General features: G+C 35.2%; 3 protein-coding genes across 3 annotated transcripts; 2 read left to right on the forward strand and 1 right to left on the reverse strand.

The window, feature by feature from the left end:
- Window positions 1-3089: 3089 nt before the first annotated feature.
- Window positions 3090-8326, forward strand: LOC129950984 (uncharacterized). The gene is made up of 4 exons (XM_056062965.1): window positions 3090-3351; window positions 3433-3591; window positions 6654-6792; window positions 6857-8326. The coding sequence occupies exons 1-4, from the start codon at window positions 3165-3167 to the stop codon at window positions 8223-8225; spliced, it is 1854 nt and encodes a 617-aa protein (XP_055918940.1). The 5' UTR covers window positions 3090-3164; the 3' UTR covers window positions 8226-8326.
- A 2741-nt stretch (window positions 8327-11067) lies between these two features.
- LOC129949696 (pre-mRNA-splicing factor CWC25 homolog) lies at window positions 11068-12901 on the forward strand. The gene is made up of 3 exons (XM_056061305.1): window positions 11068-11188; window positions 11251-11461; window positions 11527-12901. Exons 1-3 carry the CDS (start codon window positions 11171-11173, stop codon window positions 12873-12875), a joined length of 1578 nt encoding a protein of 525 aa, XP_055917280.1. The 5' UTR covers window positions 11068-11170; the 3' UTR covers window positions 12876-12901.
- Window positions 12902-13015: 114 nt separating this feature from the next.
- LOC129949697 (phosphoglycerate kinase) lies at window positions 13016-14659 on the reverse strand. The gene is made up of 3 exons (XM_056061306.1): window positions 14484-14659; window positions 13469-14413; window positions 13016-13402 (listed from the first exon to the last, which is right to left on the reverse strand). The coding sequence occupies exons 1-3, from the start codon at window positions 14543-14545 to the stop codon at window positions 13162-13164; spliced, it is 1248 nt and encodes a 415-aa protein (XP_055917281.1). The 5' UTR covers window positions 14546-14659; the 3' UTR covers window positions 13016-13161.
- Between the last annotated feature and the right edge of the window lie 1744 nt (window positions 14660-16403).

Consider the following 16403-nt stretch of genomic DNA (forward strand, 5'->3'; position numbering starts at 1 on the left):
AATTGGAATTTGTTAAACGCCAAACAGCAAATACTGGAAAAGTTGAATGGAAATTGAATAAATAAATTCAGCTGTTTTCAAATGCAATCAATTTTAGAGATGTTCGTTCAGTTTAAAGTGACAGTTTAAGGTACTGTCAGCATGTTGTTTATTTGGATTTCGTCCTGTACTTTTATTTGAAATCGTTTGTAAGAGAAAAAATAAAGGAACTCATATTTAAAAAAAGAATTGCAGACGTATTTATTATATTTCCCATAAAGACATTCAAATTTTGTTTTTGACAGAAACACATCCTTTTAATAAAGTTTTAAATTATCAACTCACACATTTTGAGGGTTGTAGCACCCAGATAACTTTGTGAATTCCATCTTTAAGGTCTTCAATTAATTGTTGAGCATTATAATACACCATATCTTTCACGATGCCCTAAAGAAAATAGTCTAAGGGTCTGCTTCACAATTTAAAAGTAACGCTCAGAACGTAGTTACCCACCACTTTAATTACTTACCATTTAAACCTTTCTGTTAGCGAACAGTGTGTTTTACAATCACAACTATCATTCTCATAATTTTATGTTTTGGGTAGCTAACTACTCGTCAGTTATTCCCATTTTCCAATATTGTAAGGGTTTTGACAAATGAGAATTCAGAAAAAAACTGCAAAAACGCATATTGTCTTCGCCAATTTCAGGTGTTTTGCATTATTTCCTTAAAAATTAGTTAAGGATATAATTTTTTGCTCATTTAAATGTTTTAATGCCTTTGTGAAAATTTCGATTTGTATACAATATACTACGAAATGAAAATGAAAAGATGCGTAAATTCAATTATACAAATACTTTTCGATTAAATGTTTCTCACGCTCCAAGTAAAATTTAAAAGTATTTATATCAAAATGACTTTTATCGTGACTTTTAATTCGTTTTTTTTTTTTTTGAGTACTGATCAATTTTAAAATTTGTAAATATCTATAGAGCATAATGCAGCCGTACCATAGTCTGAAATATGTTTCGTCACATTTTTTTCACAAACAGAACTTTCTGTATTTTGTATTTTATTTGTATTTCATTATGTTGGTGTGCCTTGTTATCATAACCAGAGAGAAAAAAACTAAACGAGAGAACCAACTTCGACGGTTGCTCTCTTTTTGCCTACAAGCTGCGATTTGCACATAAACTTGCATATGTATTAACTCCATATAAAAAAAATGTGGGGAACAAATACTTATGCAAGAAGATGTGCATACTCCCCACATTAAAAAAAATGGCGTCCATCTTTGAAAAATGGCGGATGCCATGCTGTTCAGAGGTGTTCAAAGAAAATTCAAAATTGTGGATGAACAATTTTTTGGTATTTTGGGAGTAATATCATTCGAATATGAAGTGAAATTAATTACTCTTGTTAGGTGCCAGAACAATGAAGGTTTAGCAACAATTGTAAACTACGCATTTAGAGAAATATTAGTTAGTTATTTGAAGCCAGTTTTAATTATTAAGTAAGTAAAATAAATAAGGTGGTGCAACGGTGCAATGAGAATTAGGACCTAGAAACATAAAACTCTGAAAGCACTATAACTATTATTTGTTTTATTATTATAGCTGCGTTTATGCGTTTAATTTTCGCTCAGACCGTTGAGAAATGCAAAAAAAAACTCAGATTTAGTTCAATTTTCAGAGTTCATCGACTTAAATTAGGCTGGAACATTGACAACGAGACTTAAAGAATGTAAACATGGATCATTAAAATAAAACAACGCAGAAACATTGAAAACATTTTTATATACTCATCTCTTTTTTACATTCCTATTGTATTTGTGTGTAGTCGTTGTTTATTTTCTTTATGTTACCGACATTTCCAAAATGCTGAAAATAAGTGATTTAAGTAGAGACTAAATAAAAACCGTAAACTTCTGTTGGCCATTTTCATCGCATAAGATTTGTGAATTGGCGATAAGTTATGCTTTCCACTAAGCTAGTGTGCTGTTTTTAAAGGCTTAACTACATATGTAAGCCGAAAAGTACTTTTGTACAAAAGTAAAAGTATTTGTATTCTCGCTAGGTCAGTGGTTTTGTGGAGAGAATATACAAATATGTCCTTCAACCAAAATTTAAGTCTTATGCATCATTTTTATAAGTTTTCCAGTTCTACTATTTATTTATATCTTAACTTTCAGTTATATAGCGACAAGGAAAAATCTGTTAGGGAAAGTTCTAACTACAGTTTTTCTGAAAGTGCATAGATGTTTGCTAAACTTTTTAGGCTATTCATAAATAAATGCAAATCTAAGTTAAGGGCTAAACCTGAATAACTATAAACATAGAAAATGCTGTGTTCAAGAATTTATTATCGCAGCCAAGTTTCATAATTAATTTTGTTGGTGTATAAAACAGCTGAAAGACTAATTCATGACAAATAAATGTTACGTTAACACTAAAATCCAGAAAATATCGATTGATACCGCCATTACAGAAGATATGGATATTTTATATAAATATTCCCGGTAAACTGTAGACCTTTATTATTTCCACCTATTATAATTAATTCAATGTAAAATAATTCAATGCAGTATATTGTAGATAAAACAGCAGTTAAGTTATTAGTTAAATTATTACTATTGAAATAAACATAACATACATTTATAAAAAAACATATACTTGTTCATAACAAATAAGGTCTAGTCTAAAAAACCTTAACCTTGTTATACACTCTTTCTGAACACATCTTTTCTGGTTTTGGTTGTTAATGCCATCTATCTGTAACTCAAAGAAAGAGAAAAGAAAAACAAATTCACCACATTCTTCCCTTTTAACGTTTACCGTAATTCATTGACAAATGAAAATTGTTTGCTAGAATTAATTTGTGAAAACCAGAGAGAGACAGAAATATCAAATGTCTCGATTCTCTCTGCTCTTCGAGGTGAAAACATGTATACACCGATACGAATTCAACACGCTATAAAAAATGAGAGTAAGAGGTTCCAAAGGGACGGAGACGAGGAAATTTGGCTCTCTCATTTAGTTTTTTCTCTCTGATCATAACTGTTGCTCTTGTCAAACGCAAAACAAAAAGACATTCAAATCGAAACTTAAAATTGCATTTGAAATAATTTACTAAACTCTTTTTGTTTTTCATTTTTATTTAAGTAACAGAAAGTTCAAAAAAAAAATGAATATAGTTTCAACTGGTCGATCAACAATTCTCTCTGAATTTCCTGATTTACAAACCAAGTTCATATATCAACATGCTAACAATGAAAAGACTGATTTCTTATTTAGCCAAAAACGTCTTCTTTTGGAAGTGAATGAAAAATCTGGTTTAGAATTTTTAAGAATTAAAGATTCAGCAAATCAAAGTATGTACATATATTTGTATTTCATAAAAAACAAGAAGTATATTTTATTTACTGTATTATTAAAATTCTACATATTTTCAGAACCTGATATCACGAGAATTAAAAAGATAAAAGTTGACAATTTGGTTTGTATTTCTTGTCCGAAACAAGGTAACGAGGAAGTTGCTCTTGGATTATCCAATGGTCAAGTACAACTGTTAAACTATAAGGAAACAGAGTTTGTCCATAAATTCCCTGCAGGTAAATCGTAAATAAGATAATATAATTATACATTTTATTATCACTTAACCTACACTTTCAAAAGTCTATTAAATAAAATATGTTTTAGTAAATAGTTGCGACTGAAGTAACATTAAAAAGACAAGTTGAACTACTTCCTGAGAACTGCAGTCGTAAATATTTGGTGCATTTTTTCACTACGTTTAAATAGTCTTATAAGAGTAATACTAACTTGGTATATATACTGAGACTGGGATATTGAGTTATAGAAAAAAATAACAATTATCTTTTAAAACAATCCCAAATACATAAGTTCTACTGTAATCATCTGATAATGTCCATAGACATGAACGAAAGGTAATGAGCAATTGAATACTTTGTTAAATATATTTTGAGTAAAAGCCAGTTAACCAACTAAATACTTAAATTCCTACAAATAGAGACAAGTCTGATCGTAGTTATCTGGGGAAAGTTTTGTCTCCGAGGTGTTAATTAGCTGTCTTATTTTTATTTACTTCAAATTGTCAAAGGTCTTTGTACCTGCGTTTCAATTATTACATTATTTACAATAATGCAAGACCCGGCCAACTAGGTGATAAATATAAAACTAGAAGCTTAATGCCGAGATTCATAACAGAAACCTTATTGACCTGAAATCACTCTTAAGTTCTTTTTGATGTGTGCTTTGGGTAAGTTACGTGTCTTTTTAGACATTGTCAGCGATGCTGATTACTAGGGCAAACAAAAATATACCCTTAAAAATCAAATATATGCCCTAAAAATATGCTTAATAAATGTTAATGCTTTATTTGCTTTAGGAAATTAATTAATAAGAACAATACCAATCAAAAAAAAAGATAAAAAAAACTCTTCTTCACTCCAACTTTTTGAAAATAAATAAAACAACAGCAACAGTCCATTGGAGAACTAGGGCCCAGTGACTGACAACTCCCATTGGAGAACTAGGGCCCAGTGACTGACAACTCTCAACCATTCCTGTGTGCGAGTATTGTTGTCAGGGATGAAAAGAACCTATAGATTTAAGCCGAATCCGAACGGCAAATTTGAGAAAGCACTTTTCATGACAAGAATTACTCTTTGAGAATTTGTCAATTCCTCGCAAAAAGATGGACAGTCGCTTGACAGTCCATCGCCCTAACCATCATGCCACGGGTACAACAAATTTGTTGAATGGCGAATAAGTCAACTTCGAACACATACATTATTTAAGAAAAAAAAATTTAACAAAGCAAATTCATTTTTGAATAAAAGACATTTTTTAATGTCAGCGATCAGTGAGAAAATTTATTGCAAATTTTTGTTGCAGTAAATAACTAAGATTTTTGAAAATTAACCTTTGTCTGTTTGATCGAAAAACACTTTTATACATGAAAAAGCTTCGTTCAGCTTAACAGAAGTGATGGAGTATTTGAATGCTAAGACTTCAGCAATTGTATATTCTTCGACTGCTACGGATTTCTCTCCTGACAAAGCCATTGCAATTATTTTTAGTTTTTCGCAGCCATTTCCCATTACATGTTCAATTTTTTTCACTGATTTCGCTGTTAGTCCTGTAGATTGTTTTCACCGCATCACTTATAATTTGTGTGCTGGCATAGAGCGATAAACCACGTGATTCAATTTCTGAAATTGACGTTACTAGAAACCCATAGCTTGATGCCAAAAAAAAGCATACAAAATTCGAACAATCATTTAAAAATGCTTGGTGTAGAAGTTCGCCGCTTTGAGCCATGTCTCCCATTGAGATATGATTGGTTGTGGAAGAATTTCCAGTCCAGGTTCTATGTCTCTTAAGAGTTTTCTCTCTGGATGAAGCTTTTAAAAAACACTTTTTCTATTTGCTATAAAGCGGTCAATGTCCGCATATTCACTTCTAATTTGTTCAAATACTCGGTGAGGTGCGAGGCATGTAACAAGCATTATTTTTGGGCAGAAAACTTGAATAGCTTGTGCCGTTTTTACCATAGACGGAGCAGCATTTGATAAAAAAAAAGTAAGATTGAGTCTTTATTACAATCATCGTCAGAATTCTAACCGAATCATTGAAGACCCGGGCGATGATGGTTGAGTGATTTGTCATTTCTGTTTGAGCTACATTTAATACAAATTTGTCTTTAGCGAACATCTCATCTAGATCCAAAATTCCAATGATACCATTTGAAACATGTTTGCTGCGTCTGTTGTCTATTCCATTGAAACCCATAAAAATCGATTTTTCGTTTTGTCTTTGATTGCATCGATTCTTTTTTGAACAAATTGTGAAAGTATTTTTAGTGAAGGGTTGTTTCTGAAAGAATTTTGTGCTCAGTATATTTTTCCAGAAAAGAACGAATACTTTCATTGCGAATTTTTAACAAGGTTATATCTGCCCCACAAAAGCATCACACAAATCTCTTTCAAACTCTGTATGTTTTGAATCACTCGAAGATTGTCAAAAAAACTGTTGCATTCTTCGTTTCTATAAATGCTTTGTTTTTATTGCTTGCCTTTACAAAAAAGAGCAAAAATGCAAAAACATGCATTTTCAATGAAATATGCAAAAATATGCCCTAACAGATGACGTATAAAAGACGAAGATTTCAATGAAACGCATTCCTATCACAGTCTCGTGTTGATAGTGATGTTAGAAAAAAATATGTTCGAAAAGTTTTTTGGTTCCCCGGTTTCTCTGGTTTAAGTTTCCAACAAAAACACTATAATTTGATGTTCATGAAGGGCCTTTGAATTAGAACTTTGCCTTTGACAGGCTGCCGGAAATTCCAGCACAAAATGCTTCTATCGCCATCATTTTCAAAGCTCTTTTTAGGATCTTATTTAAAAGGCTTCAACTTGTTTTAGATTCACCTGCCCAAATATGTGAGTTGTATTCAAGTTTTGGAGGAATGAAGGCCTTTTGAATAGTAGACAGATCAGAAAGGGTGGAAAATTTCTTGCACCGTCGTCGTAGAAATCCTAAGCACTTTGCAGCGTTTTTTTGTATATTTGTATTTATAAGCCTGTAACATGTTTGAAATCTTCAAAATTATATTAAAATGTGTCGATGAATTTTTGTTTTGTTTTAGATAATTCTCGCAACAGTGTCATCAGTTTAGATTACAATGCATCTGATGAGTATATATCTTCAGTGTATGAAAATGGTAAAATCAACATTTATGGAACCAAAACAAAAACCAAACTGCAAACTCTTAACTTAGATAACAAGTAAGGTTTAATCTTAATTTAATATGTCTACTATTTTACTTAAAAACAACACAAACTCTTCTAGTTCTACACTGGGTCGTTTTCACCCAACCAAACGGTTTCACTTGTCCATTGCATCCTACAAAGGATCAGTTTATATTTATGATATTCAATCGAAGAGAACAATTTTCACATCGCAGGAATGCCATGAGGCTCCATGTAAAGATCTCTGCATGTCTCCAGCTTTGCCTGATGTTCTGTTAAGTGTTGGCTATGATTGTATTATAAATGTCTTTGATACCCGTAAAAAGTCACAACCCCAACAGATTCGATACTGCCATCCCTTGTCCACAGTTGCGCTCTCTGAGTGTGGTAATTATTTTTGTGTGGGAAATCTTAAAGGTGAACTTATCACTTACGATATGCGTAACACAAAGAATTACATAGCAGCTAAAAAGATACACGACTGCGCAGTAACTAGAATAGCATTTGTCCCAAGCGAAGGTGAAAACAGTGCAAGTTTTACAATTGCAGGGAATCAGACACACTTAGACACTGCAAATTATGATGCTCGGAAGTCGTTGGCCAATGCGGAGCTTATGAGCAAAGGTCGTCGAGATTCGTTTTGTGATTTTCTGGATTTTCAAGCTTGTCGTGGCAATGAGAAGGTCTCGAGTCGCTTTACAATACGCCAACGAGACAGCTTCGATTGGGACGCACTTAATAAGAAGACCCTTCATGAAGACTTGCGTTCAAGCTTTGTGCCATCTATAAATCAACCGAACTGTACAAATTCATCAGAAAGTCCAAATCCCAGTAGCAGCTTTGAAAATTCTCAATCACCAGGAAAGGAAAATCTACCAAGTCCTTCGAGATGTGAGAGTCTTCAAGTGCCCAATATTATGCATCGCAGAGATGATATCAGTGCCTTACGTGATCGCAGCAACACCGAACAAAAGTTGAATAAAATTCAAGAGGAAAATGAATATGATATTCTGTTGGGAAATGATGGCTCTGCCGAAAAAGATGGAGAAATAATGAATATCTCACAGAAAGACATCATCGACGGAGGATGCTTCCTCAAGCTAAAAGATGACCAAAAGAGTACTCCCAATAACTTCAAAAGAGCTTCGTCTGATGGGCTTACCAAACTTCTAAATACCAAGCCACAGAACTTGGATGTGATGCAGGAATTGAAAAACATTCGAATTGAAATGGAGGAACGATTTGCGGCACTTGAATCGGAATTGAAATTCAACTCTGAAACTAACAAATGGCATATTTTAACACAGAACAGCAATTTGTGGAATAAACAAGTGAATTGTACGGAAGAGATAAAAACTTCATTGGGTATCTTGCTGCAAACGGATCCATTTGTAAATGAATACTTGCGTATGAAGGAAGAAAATCAAATACTGCGAAACAAACTACTGGATTTGGGTCATCAATTGTAGTTTAGTCTATGTAAGAAGGGATAATACGTTTTAAACAAATTCTGATTATGATAATTCAGTATTGCAGTTTTTTATTTAAAATAAAGCAACCGTTATTTATTAATTAACATTGTTGAGTTTTGATTTATATTAATGAAAGCATTTTAATACATAACAACGTCCTTTGAGTTTTGAACAAAGGTAACACACCTCTCAGTTTTTAGGTAAGTCTAGGCCAAAAAGATGATATTTTATGTAATATAACCTTTCGAGGACCATAGGGGGCAGGGGCACATATTTATGCTTAAGGAAACTAATTAAATATGTAATTTGGAACCCGATGTGGGTCACATTTCGTTTATATTACTACTTTTTTCTGTAAAACATGTTCTTATGACACCCAATGGATAGTAATAAATATGATACGAACGTTTTTCTTCGTTGTCTGAATCAATTGTATTCAACGTAAAAGAGATTAGCAAGTGTTTCCTCCAAAACGAAATTTTAATAAATGAAAATAAAATTAATACATTTCCCCTTGCTTTTGATCTGAAACAAATTAACAAGTCATGGGCTTATAAATTGGGCAGGTTCAGGAGACATGAGGCAAGTTTCTAGCATCTGATTGGCAAGCTTCCAAAATATTGCCTTCCAATTAAAGCAACTTTGTTGAAAAGTTAGTCAAGAAAAATTTACCTACTATTAAGTCAAGTCTACTCTTGTCAAAATGACAGTTGATCATGTTTTTTCATTCAATTGAAAGCTGAACTTTATTACTCTGATTTATTTATTTTCTGCACAACTTCTTTTAAAGCTTTCTGTAAAATAGCGACGACGAACCGAATTCCGCTGTCAGGCAGGATGATCCATTTAACAAAGACGACGAAAGCCAACAATCCCGTCTCTCCGACTTAGACGAAGTAAAGATTGCCATATCTAAGCTGAAGTCTAATAAAGCCGCTGGAGCGGATGGCTTGAATGCCGAGCTATTTAAAGCAGCTGGATAAACTGGTAAGGAGCATGCACCAACAATATTTTCGGAAAAAAGCATGCCCGATGAATGGGACCTCAGTATTGTTTGCCCGATCCTGAAAAAATGAGACCCTCTAACTGCCACACCTATAAAGGAATCAGTCTACTTAACTTCGCCTGTAAAATCTTCTTTGCCGTAATATGTGAACGTCTAAAGCCCATCGTCAACAACCTTATAGGTCTTTATCAGTGTGGTTTTAGACCAGGAAAGTCCACAGTCGATCAAATATGTGGGTAAAAGCCCCAAGAACACCAAATCGACACCCACTATCTCTTCATCGATTTCAAGGCCTCATATGACAGCATCTCCAGGGAGCTGTGTAGAACCATGTCTAGTTTTGGCATCCCTGCCAAACACGACCGTTTGTGCAGAATGCCCATGGAGATTTCACGCTGCTCCATAAAGGTTGGAAACAACTTAACAAAACCTTTAGATGTCGAAAAAGGTTTTCGACAAGGTGATGCGCTGTCATGTGATTTTTTTAACAACGTACTTGAAAGAATAGTGCAGAGTTCGCACGTCAACACTAGAGGCACTATCTTTCAAAAGTCTGTACTATGCTGATGTCATTGACATAATCGGAAGAACTCAGCGTGATGTCAATGGGGCTTTTGTGAGTATTGAGGCGGAGGCGTCAAAAATGGGTTCAGTGGTTAATGAGGGCAAAACAAAGTGCATGCTGTCGTCAAGAAAGGACATACAACACCGACGTCTTGGTCAAAACGTCACAAAAACAAAACCATCGCTGAGATCAAACGCAAAAAACTCTTGCTTACCACTGTTCCTTTGGGCTAAGAAAGCAATTTAGTGATAAAGTCCTCTCTCGAGGGACCAACGTTTCGCTATCTAATACCCTCATCATCCCCGTCCTGCTAAACGATGCATGGACTATGACGAAAGCGGATGAAAGCACCTCGGGTCGGTTCGAGAGAAAAGTTCTTCGTGTGATCTACGGTCCCGTATGCATCGAAGGGTAGTGAAGGAGAAGATGAAACGACGAGCTGTACGGGCTGTACAGCGACTAGACTTAGCCAGAAGTGTAAAAGTCCAACTAATAAGATGACTGGGTCACGTAGAGCGCATGGAAACCAATGCTCCGGCCCGGAAAGCCTTCGAATCCACACCCACAGGACAGCGTAGTTTAGGTAGACCGCGGATCAGGTGGCAGTGGAAAGTGACTTCACCCAACTTGGAGCGCGAAACTGGAGACATCTAGCTAGGGACTGAGCTAGATGGAGAATTTTTTGGTTGAGGCCCTAGTTCACACAGGATTGTAGCGCCATCTTAAGTAAGTAAGTAAAAATAATTCGAGTAGTTTTCAATCAAAATTCTAATCAAAAAGAAAGTAAGGATTGCTCGTGAAACAATTTCTTCATTGACCTACTTCATATTGACTGTTTATAGCCAACTTTGCGTTGCCGTCATCTTTTCATAAATGCTACAAGACCTTCTGTAGGTTAAGCGGGAATATAGAGAAACTTTTGAATTCAATTTTTGTATTTTGCATCTTGCAACAAAGAAACAACTGACTGCATTTGAAAATTAATTTTAATTTTTTCCATCAAAGTTAGAAGAGGGCAAACATAGCTAAAGGGTGGAATCACTTTAAGGCTGGGTATTGCATGAGAATTAGTATCGGCTATTTTCTAGAGTGAAAATCAGTTTATTATAATTTTAATAATATATAAAAAAACTTTAAAATTTAATGTAACAAATTCAAATTCAATTCCTGCAACTTACCTAGGCAGAGACAAGAAATTTCAGGTTACCAAACATGAAATCGAACAGATCTTAAGACTACTGTCAACTGTCATATTTGACAACATAGAATTCTGTTTTTCTTACACTCGACGAAGCGCAACTTGGGACGATTCACAAATAAATACATAAAATAGTTTTCTGATAATTATATTTAAATAAAAATATAAACACCATGGGAGGAGGGGATTTGGTAAGCTATTTAAAACCTACTCATATTTCCAGCTCACCATTAACTCTCATTTATCCCAACAGAACTTGAAGAAATCATGGCATCCCCATACGATGAAAAATCAAGAAAAAGTCTGGAAGGCGGAGCAAGCCAAAAATGCAGAAGATCGCAAAATGAACGATTTAAGAAGAGAAATTATGGAAGAAAAAAATCGAGAAGATCTGATAAAGATCGGCCAGTCGTCAGGAGTCCTAACAAAAAACGATGACAAGAAACTAGAATGGATGTACAAAAGTAAGTATCCAAGTGGATTGGTTCTCATGTTGCTTTTTCCATGTTTATTTCTTTATCTATTTAAGGCAGCTCGGAGCTATTAAACAGAGAAGACTACCTTCTGGGAAGACCAGTTGATAAAGCATTTGAAATAATGGAGGCGGAAGAGAAGAGCAAAGATATGGCCGGCATGAAAGTACCAATAAATCACGTTGAACACGAGTGCATTCCTTTCTCCATACGGTCCTATCGTAATGCTACATCCACAGAACAGGTTGATCTTCAGAGAAAGATATTAGAAGATCCTCTTATGATGATCAAGCAAAAAGAGATGGAATCCAGACGTAAGATTCTAGAGAATCCAGTCAAATTAAAAGAACTCCATAGGATATTGAAAATTGAAAAAACAAAAAAGTCCAAAAGCGGCGAGAGTAACTCATCAACAAAGAAGAGCAAAAAAAGCAAGAAGTCCAAAAAGAAGAAACACCGTAGTTCAGATTCCGAAGAAAGTGATAAGGACTTGGATGAAATGTTAGAGAAGCAGTATAAGAAACTTAAGGATAAAGACAGTAAGCAGTTAGGTGGGCTTGATCTTACCAAGCTTCTGGATGCAAAATATGAAACCATATCAAAAGAGCTTGACAAAGCTGCTCAGTCCAAAAAGAAAAAGTCAAAGAAGAGCTCTAAGAACCGCAGAAGTAGTAGCAGCAGGAGCAGCAACAGTGGAGGCGATAGTGATAGCGATGGCGGACGCGAAAGGAATAGAAAATCCGAACAAACGCGTTCTTACAGAGACAAAAGTCGGTCTCCACTGGATCAAAGAGATCACCGAAGAGATCGTGAGAGACGACCTTCTCCTGATCGCAGAAACGGGAGGAGCGACCGAGATAGACATTCTCCCTCAGAGAGACGCAACTGGAACGCTCCAAACCGTAACCGAAATTTTAACTCAAATAGAAGAACTGATGATCGTTATCAACGAAGATCATATTCTCGATCACCACAAAGGAAAGATCAATCTACTCGTCGATCAAGATCGCCAGAAAAGTCCAAATACTCTCAACAACGATCGTCAACTGCACGCAACTATAACGAAGATTCAAAGTCAAAATCTAACAATAACGAAGATTCAAAGTCAAAATCAGCCCAAAAGTCACGTCTCACGGAAGAGGAAAAGGAACAACGCCTCAAAGATATGATGGACAATGCTGCCTGGCGGGATAAGGAACGAACCAAATACGTGCAAAACTATCGTGAAGTATACAAAAAGGAGGAAGAACAAAATAAAGCTCGAGATTTTGATAAAGAATTTATCAATACACAACTGAGGAAAGCCATATCAACACAAAACTCGGTCGAGTCTAGAATTAAATCAAATGTTAACAATATCCAGAGAACGTCCGCTGCAATGAATGCAAATTTTGTTAAGAAATAAAGTTCGATATCCTAAAGTTGGCACAATTTTATTTTTCTTACTTCACTAATTTCTTGGTAGGAAACCCCAAGCCCTAAAGAGCATTGAAAATTCTGTTTGAGTGTTACCTAACGGTTATTGAAAAATAAAAACAAAAATACTAATTTAATGGTTAATTTATTTCGAATATATGAATGTATTTTGTTTTTGTTTTTTAAACAACATTGATTTAAATGGTGTAGCACCATTCTTAACAATTAGAGACCCTATTTAATTTTCTGTTACACCTGAACTCTCTGTGATTCACTTAGGCATCAGAAAGAGCAGCAACACCAGGAAGTGTTTTGCCTTCCAGCAATTCCAAGGAAGCACCACCACCAGTGGAAACATGAGAAACCTGAGATTCAGTTCCCCATTTGGCACAGCATGAAGCTGTGTCTCCACCTCCAATGATGGAAACACAACCGGCTTTAGTGGCAGCGACAACAGCATCCATAACAGCTTTTGTGCCATTGGCGAAATTTGGGAATTCAAAGACACCGCTGGGTCTGCGGAATTATAAAGTATACATGTTAATCGAAGATCTCTTCAATTGGACACTCGTTAAAACTTACCCATTCCAGACAATGATCTTTGCACGGCTAATGGGAGCAGCGAATGCTACACGTGTTTTTGGGCCAGCATCCAATCCCATAACTCCGTCAGGAATGCCAGATTCAACTGTCGCCTCACTGACAACGGCATCTTCGGCGAACTTGTCACCACAGATGAAATCAACTGGCAAATGCAATTGAACGTTGTTCTTCTTTGCCTTTTCTACGAGCTTCTCAACAATCTTGGCACCTTCTTCGTCAAAGAGTGAGTTACCAATTTTCATGTTGTTTAGGACCTTGAGGAAAGTGAAAGCCATGCCACCACCGATGATCATTTCGTTGACTTTATCGAGCAAATTCTCGATCAATTGAATCTTATCGGCTACCTTGGCACCGCCGAGAATGGCCAAGAAGGGGCGTGGAGGATTGTCGAGAGCCTGAGAGAAGTACTTGAGTTCCTTGTTTAGGAGCAAACCTGCAGCACGTTGGCTGAAACCTTCACCCATCATAGAACTGTGGGCGCGATGGGCAGTACCGAAGGCATCGTTAATGTAGACATCGGCCAATTTTTGGAGGCTTTCACGGAAAGCCTTGACCTTGGCTGGGTCGGCCTTAACTTTGGCTCCGTTGGCGTCAACGCCTTTGCCTTCTTCCTCGACATAGAAACGGACATTCTCCAAAAGAATAACTGAGCCTGCTGGTGGGTCCTTGCATTTCTCTTCAACTTCGGCGCCGACACAGTCGTTCAAGAAGGTGACATCCTTTCCAAGGAGCTTTTTAAGCTCATCAGCCACAGGAGCCAATGTGTATTTGAGGTTTTTGTTGCCATCTGGACGACCCAAATGGGAGGCAAGTACCACCGACTTGGCTCCTTTGTCAAGAGCATACTTAACACTGTCCAAGGCTGCTACGATTCTTTGGTTGCTTGTGATTTTTCCTTCTTTAATTGGGACGTTGAAGTCGACTCTGAAGTTGTAAATATGTAAATTTAGATAAGAAAAACTGGAGTGGATGCGAGTTAGAGAAAAGTTTTTACCTCATAAACACACGCTTTCCAGCCAAATCTAGGCTTTCGATACTGAGTTTGTTCAATGCCATTTTAAGAAGATGATGTATTTGTTATATTACTTGGAAAATGTAATATTTTAAAATCTGCCGATTATGCCCTCGGTTTTTGCAGATGAATGTCAGTGGAAGGTCAGATTACTCAAGATTTGAAACATAGACTTCGCGACAGGTATGTTATGAGGTTGTCAAAAGTCACATTTGGGGGTGTGTTCCAAAAGTTGTAGTGACAATTTTGTTGCAACTTGAAGACATGATTGTGAAGGTTCAGGCGACATAAGGAACTTGAAAGTAAGTCCGATATTACACAGCGCATGTTTTTCTTTGCATCATTGAAGCGCGAAAGAGAAAGGAATAAATACTAAATGAAATATAAATAAATCTGTCTCCTTTTCCTTTTCTTCGTATTTTTTCGGGCTATGTAAGTAGAGCTAATACCTCAATATGGGACACGGAAGTGAATTCAAGTGGACGATAGGTACATATATCTACGGTTGCCACTGCTGGAAAAAAAGTCTGTGCCCATATTTGAAAATAAACATAACCACTTGTAGGTAAAAGTGACCAACATAATTCAAGTCCGAAAAATTTGTAAGCACAGATTAATGAATTCATTACATTTTGTTTAACATATTTAAAATACTATGCAGATGACATTAATTTTTTAATTACGTACAAATAAACTCACAAAATCCTTAACAAACTTAATTAAAATATATTAACCCAAATAAAGATGACGAAATATAAAAACAAAGCGTTATAACATGACTTCAGAGTATAAAAGTTTGTACAATAATTTTATTAAAAGTAGTAGGGTTCGATTTTGAGAATTTTTACGGCTTTTGTAATGCGTAGTTAATTCTCTCTGTTCCTTAAGTCCAATTCAGATCAAGTGTTTCTGTTTTTAATAAAGTTATTATTTACACAAAATTACTTAAATAAGTTAAACTGTTGTTTTTGTTTAGCCAAGTGAGTATGTTAACAGAACGGTTTCGTTACTCAAGTTGTCGAACATCTTTTTTGGTTTACAAAAAATATGACCAAATGGAAATAAAAATTATCATTTGACCAAGTGAAAAAATAATTGCCAAATTCGGTCACAAATGACCAATGTGGCAACAGCGAGCAACGAATCCGTCAAAATAATGCACAGACTTAAAACTCCAAAAAGTCTTCGTGTAATAACGCGCTTATCACCGAATGACACCTAAAAACAAAATATCCGGTTAATGCGCATTAAATACATGCGCTGTGTAATACCGGACTAAGGTATGTTTTTAATATATGATTGGCTAACTGCCAATCTGGAAAGTACGTAAAAAAAATCTCCCAAACAATCAAATTAAGTCCACTTAGGTTAAATGAAAATATTCAACTGAAAGCTGAATTTTATTAATCTGTGATTTATTTATTGAACCATTTTATGTTTTGTGTAAATCAGGTAAGTGTCCAATCAGGTAAGGAATAAGTGATACTTCTTTACATTAAAACTCAAGATATATTTGTAGACAGATATAGCTGCTGAACAAAATCAGAAGTAGACTGGGCAAGAAAAAACATTTTACATTTAAAATATAAATAGGAAAGTTTTCTTAGAAAATTGAGTTTGTTTCATGGGTTGTAGTGAATTTTAAGAATTTTTAGCACATTGTTCAAGAGTGTATAGTTCCATTTTTAATAATTGCGTGGTCAGTACTTGTCAAATGTCAAAATATAACAGCCTCAAAATAGCAAAATGGTTTTATTAAACGGCGCTTTCAAGACTTCAAATTATTTTCATAAAACAGAATTTTTCAAGTTTTACAATAAAAAAACTATTGTTCATTTCATAAAATAATAAACATGACAACATTCAAACAAATTGCAGTCTTTTTTTCTTTCTCAAACTTTA

Source organism: Eupeodes corollae, chromosome 3 (assembly GCF_945859685.1).
Source record: "Eupeodes corollae chromosome 3, idEupCoro1.1, whole genome shotgun sequence".
NCBI lineage: Eukaryota > Metazoa > Arthropoda > Insecta > Diptera > Syrphidae > Eupeodes > Eupeodes corollae.

Excerpts from the sequence above, each read along its gene's own strand:
- LOC129950984 (XM_056062965.1), top strand. The coding sequence starts at position 3,165 with ATGAATATAGTTTCAACTGGTCGATCAACAATTCTCTCTGAATTTCCT. Across the intron at positions 3,592-6,653 it reads TGTCCATAAATTCCCTGCAG|ATAATTCTCGCAACAGTGTC; the intron begins GTAAATCGTAAA and ends GTTTTGTTTTAG. Across the intron at positions 6,793-6,856 it reads ACTCTTAACTTAGATAACAA|TTCTACACTGGGTCGTTTTC; the intron begins GTAAGGTTTAAT and ends AAACTCTTCTAG.
- LOC129949696 (XM_056061305.1), top strand. Across the intron at positions 11,462-11,526 it reads ACTAGAATGGATGTACAAAA|GCAGCTCGGAGCTATTAAAC; the intron begins GTAAGTATCCAA and ends TATCTATTTAAG.
- LOC129949697 (XM_056061306.1), bottom strand. The coding sequence starts at position 14,545 with ATGGCATTGAACAAACTCAGTATCGAAAGCCTAGATTTGGCTGGAAAG. Across the intron at positions 14,414-14,483 it reads GGAAAGCGTGTGTTTATGAG|AGTCGACTTCAACGTCCCAA; the intron begins GTAAAAACTTTT and ends TTACAACTTCAG. Across the intron at positions 13,403-13,468 it reads AAGATCATTGTCTGGAATGG|ACCCAGCGGTGTCTTTGAAT; the intron begins GTAAGTTTTAAC and ends ATAATTCCGCAG.